The 5,000-nt window shown below is 44.0% G+C and overlaps 2 protein-coding genes across 6 annotated transcripts in view; one reads left to right on the top strand and one right to left on the bottom strand.

Annotated features, from left to right (window-relative positions):
- The window catches only part of LOC143025354 (uncharacterized), a 266,866-nt gene that overhangs the window by 216,890 nt on the left and 44,976 nt on the right, over positions 1 to 5,000 (bottom strand). The gene's annotated exons all lie outside the window — the stretch shown is intronic.
- The window catches only part of LOC143025353 (uncharacterized), a 147,888-nt gene that overhangs the window by 127,500 nt on the left and 15,388 nt on the right, over positions 1 to 5,000 (top strand). For all 5 annotated transcript variants that reach the window (XM_076184882.1, XM_076184883.1, XM_076184885.1 and 2 more), the window contains one exon: positions 2,013 to 2,181. In XM_076184882.1, the coding sequence (XP_076040997.1) occupies positions 2,013 to 2,181 (169 nt within the window). The remainder of the gene's footprint in view (positions 1 to 2,012; positions 2,182 to 5,000) is intronic.

The following is a 5,000-nucleotide window of genomic DNA, read 5'->3' as shown; positions in this document are numbered from 1 at the left end:
CGACACATAGTCAAGCAGATAGGTGAGAGCTCGAAAGATGTCGAGAATCTAAAAGGCTAATAAAAATCAGAAGCTACAAGAACAGTATATTGTCTCTAAATGCAAAGAAAATCCTAAAGAATTTTTCAGATATACCAGGGTAGGAAATAGAGGGCAATGGCAGACATCCTAAGTTATTATTCTGAGTCTGTGTTCAGTATTGAGAACAGCAGAAACGAACAGCCAGTCTCACCAGGATAGACAGTATCTACACGCCTACTTGGCATGGATACTGCAGAATATGTGATGCGTATCATAAACTTAAAATATGCAAATCGCCGGAACCAGACAAAATTTACACCAAGAATATTCAAGGAGGTAGCAATCTGCAAGCTCCTTGTTCAAAAAAAAGGTGACAAATCCAATCCAGGTAATTATCGGCCAATTTGCCTTACATCAGTTGTCTGTAAACTCATGGAGTCTATCCTGAGAGACAAACTAGTGGAATTCTTGGAGAAAAAAATATTACTAAAGATTCAACATGGTTTCAGAAATAAGCTCTTATGTTTGACAGACCCTCTCAATTATTACATGATATTTACGGAATGCAAGAAGGGAGGGCAGTCGACGTTATATATCTTAACTTCCAAAAAAAAAAATTATAAAGTCATTCATAGGAGGTTAGTAAGTAAACTAGAAGCCCGTGGTATAGTAGGTCATATTCATGGATGAATTTCTGAATGGCTGTCTGATCGTAAGCAGCGTGTTCTTCTGAATGGAAAATACTCAGAATGGCATTGTGTATCAAGTGGAGTGCCTCAGGGTTCCGTCCTAGGCCCTGTACTCTTCCTGACATACATTTATCACCTGGATGAAAATATAGAATTGTAAATTATCTAAATTTGAAGATGAAACCAAAATAACAAAACAACAAGAATTACAAAGTGATTGAACACTATGCGAATGGGCCGAAAATTCAAAGATGTTCTCTTCCAATATAGATAAATGTAAAGTAATTCATATTGGTAATAGTAATGCCCAAGCTAGCTACACGATCAATATTGTGATCTCAAATTATCTCAAACCAAGCAAACAATGCTCGGAGGTCATTAGAACTGCAAGTAAATCAATTGAGTTTACAGATAGGGCTTTTGAGTTTAGAACTAAAGAAATTATTCTTAATCTGGTCAGACCTAACCTAAAATAATGTGTACAGTGCTGATCTCTGCATTACATGAAGGATATACAGAAGTTAGAGAGAGTACACCATAGAGTAACAAAGGTCATTCCCCATTTACGGAACAGGTCGTACGAAGTAAAGTGAACTAAATTTGTTTAGTCTCTCGAAACGGAGAATGAGAGGAGATCTAGTTGAGGTCTTCAAAATTATCAAGGGAATTGAAAACATGGATTTGGAAAAATATTTCAAAATTGACACCTCCAACGCAACTACAAGTAATGGATTGTAGGAAAAAGATTTCAGACGTGACAAAATACTCCTTCAATCGCGTTCATAATTTATGGAACGGTCTACCATCCAACATGTACTTAGCTACAAACCCCCGTCTAGAATTATTTATTTCTAGATAGATTAAGAAGAAAAAAAGGAAGAAAAAACTAATAATAACAACAATAGCAATAACAATAACAATAATAATAATAATAATTATAATAATAATGATGATAATAATAATAATGGTAGTAATGATAATATCAATAATAGGTTAAGTACTGAAACAGCCATGTAAGGACCAATAGGTCTGTTGCTGTTCATTTGTCCTCCATGCAACTCCTCCTCCTGTCAGTCGACCTCTTCTCCTCTCTTGCTTCGTCACTGTGCATGTGTATACAACTCACTACAAGGTGTAAACACCAAGTCTTCGATACCCGTCAGTTCAAAAGCCCCTTCTTCAGCTTCCCACCTCCAGCTCTCCCTGCCCCCCCCCCCTCAGCTTTGGCTCTTTTCACCCGGACTAGATTCTCGCTTCCGGATCGACTAAAACCTGTGTTCTTTTTTGTTGTTGTCGTTGCAGCAAGCGAAACCTGCCCTTCCGCCACCCGGACTTCACGGACGACCAGATCCTCCAACTGACGGAGATCGCCAAGTCCTACCGCTCGTCCTCTTCGGTGGCGTCTCGACGATCTGCCTCCAGGCCCCAGTCGGGATGTTCCTCCCCCACCATCCTCTCGCCCACCATACAGGTAAGTACTGCCAACCACCCTGCCCCTGCCCCTGCATTTCGTAACATAGTTTAGTGTACAAAGGATTACAAAAGATTACAAAGGCGGAGCATACCGACAGGAGACCTTTTGGTCCATACCTAGGTCGGATGCGACCCGTAAGAGAGAGTGGGAGTTGTGTTTTTCGGGGGATAGGGGAGGTGGCACATTATTAAAAGTAGACAGTCGTCGAGAGGAGCAGGAATATCGAATTCCTTCCGTCAGCACCGAACGTGAACACCTGCAGCACGTTCCGCCTTTCTCCAAAACTGATGATGTGGGTTTGCCGTTAGACAAAGGAACGTCGCCGCTGTGAAAAAAGAGAGGGGACGACTAAACCCCGTAATTTCAAGCAAGATCTGATATTTCTGTAGACAAAATTAGATAAAATTCTAATGTGTGATACCAAATGAAGTCTGTGACCTTTGGAAGAAAAAAGTTCCTGGCCTGCCTTTTGTGCGATGGAGCGCGTGCGCGCGCACACGCACACACACACACACACACACACACACACACACACACACACACACACACACACACACACACCGCGGCCTCCACTACGGCGGTCCGAGTTCGAATCCAGCCCAGGACTTAAATATTTTCAGTATCGCTGCGCTGAGAGTCATTACTCCAACTCTCGTGGGCACGGAGTTTGGGGTGTGTGTGCGTTTAAGGTCACAGCATTACCCATAGATCGGTCATATATGAGCTCTAAGCTCTCTTCCGGGAGGGAAATAGCTGTCGATCACGAGTCCAACACGTGATCCAAGACCATGGTGAATCACACACACACACACACACACACACTAGCCACTCGAGTCTTTGACAACCGGCTAAATAAAATGGCCATGCGGCACCCAGGCTAAAACTCCTCAGTCGGCTGTGACATTAACGCCTCGCGCCACTTTGCGACGGTGCCAAATGCTCTCCAGAGGGGATCCATGACCTAGAGTGTCGTCCGAAAAAAGTGGCAGAAGCAGCAGAAACTCGTGACCCCGTCTCCCGCCCGGATGATGCGAGACTCTCAGGGCCAATTATATTCGATTTCCAATAGAGTCGCCAGCCGCCTCCTGCTTGTCCGTCGGTCCGTGCCAAGGTGTCCAAGGTTAAGTGGTCGGTATCAAAATGCTTGGTGTCGCTCTCCCTCTCCTTCTCACCCCCACCCACCTCCTCTCTCTCTCTCTTTCTCTCTCTCTTTCTCTCTCTCTCTCTCTCTCTCTCTCTCTCTCTCTCTCTCTCTCTCTCTCTCTCTCTCTCTCTCTCTCTCTCTCTCTCTCTCTCTCTCTCTCTCTCTCTCTCTCTCTCTCTCTCTCATTCCGAACCCCCCTACGACTGAATGTTGACAATATCCACCCGTGTGTGTGTGTGTGTGTGTGTGTGTGTGTGTGTGTGTGTGTGTGTGTGTGTGTGTGTGTGTGTGTGTGTGTGTGTGTGTGTGTGTGTGTGTGTGTGTGTGTGTGTGTGTGTGTGTGTGTGTGTGTGTGTGTGTGTGTGTTAGAAAGAGAGAAAGATAGAGAGGGAGTTACATACAACTTCCCATATAACAAAAGAAGAGCATACCGAAAGGAAACCGTTTGGTCCATAACTAGGTTGTATGTGGGAAAAATAATAGATATATTGGTAAATAAATAAATGAATAAGTAAATGAATAAATGAAACAGATAATGATAAATGATAAACAGAAAAATAACAATAATTCATAACAAACAAATACTAAAAAATAAACATAAATAATGGTAAATAAATAGATCAAATCAAATAAATGGCAGGCATTACGGCATATTGCTTAGGTGTTTATCTAAATGAATCTTAAAACTTCGAACTGGACCACATTACACTGCCTCTGCAATGTTTATTCCATTTATCTGATGCACGGTTGGCGAAGTTGTTTCTACCCACTTCCAAATTAAATTTACTTTCTGACATTTTGAGACCATTATTTCTTATCTGATTCGCAGTCAGTGTGAAAATTTCGTCACTTTTGATCCTGTCTCCCTTTAGAATCTTAAAGACCTGTATCAGATCAACCCTGAGTTTGTTTTTTCAGGAAAAATAGACTCGTATGATTTGGTCGATTTTCAGTTTTGTGGCTCGCTGTTGTACTTTTTCCAATCTGTCAATGTTTTCAAAATTGGTAAACTTCTCTCTATTTGCAACCACCTTATTTGATTCCGAGCTTGCGACGAGGGCGCCCCAGGTTCAAATGTCCTCTTGCACCGCCCCCAAGCGAGGAGGAGGAGGAGGGAGGAGGAGGAGGAGCAGGAGGAGAAGGAGGGAGGAGGAGGAGGAGGAGGAGGAGGAGCAGGAGGAGGAGCAGGAGGAGGAGGAGGGAGGAGGAGGAGGAGGAGAGGAGGAGGAGGGAGGAGGAGGAGGAGGGAGGAGGAGGAGGAGGGAGGAGGAGGGAGGAGGAGGAGGAGGAGGAGGAAGACCCCCTCACTACAGGCGACATTGAAATGAACCTTTCCACGCGCCTCTTCTCAAAACGATGCACTTTCACTGCAGCGAGGATTACGCTCAATCCGGAAAATAAGTCAAGAGGTACTTTTGGCTTGAAACTGAAGTAACTCGGGTGAATGTGAAGAAGTTGCAGCCCATCAAATGGCTCCGCACTCCCAGCGACGTTGACCCTGACTCTGACCCAGCTCATTACCCCTCCCTGGTCATATCAGGTCAAGCAGGAACCGTTGGTCATCCTTCCCCCAAAGCCTCGGGTCAGACCATCCAGCCGTTTGACACTAGTGCGCTCGAAGACAAACCAAACAAGAGAACGAACAAATTTGGCCAAAAACAACGGCACGCCT

Source organism: Oratosquilla oratoria, chromosome 5, assembly GCF_046742065.1.
Source record: "Oratosquilla oratoria isolate Oo_2021 chromosome 5, ASM4674206v1, whole genome shotgun sequence".
NCBI lineage: Eukaryota > Metazoa > Arthropoda > Malacostraca > Stomatopoda > Squillidae > Oratosquilla > Oratosquilla oratoria.
This window is presented reverse-complemented; position numbering and strand designations above follow the sequence as displayed.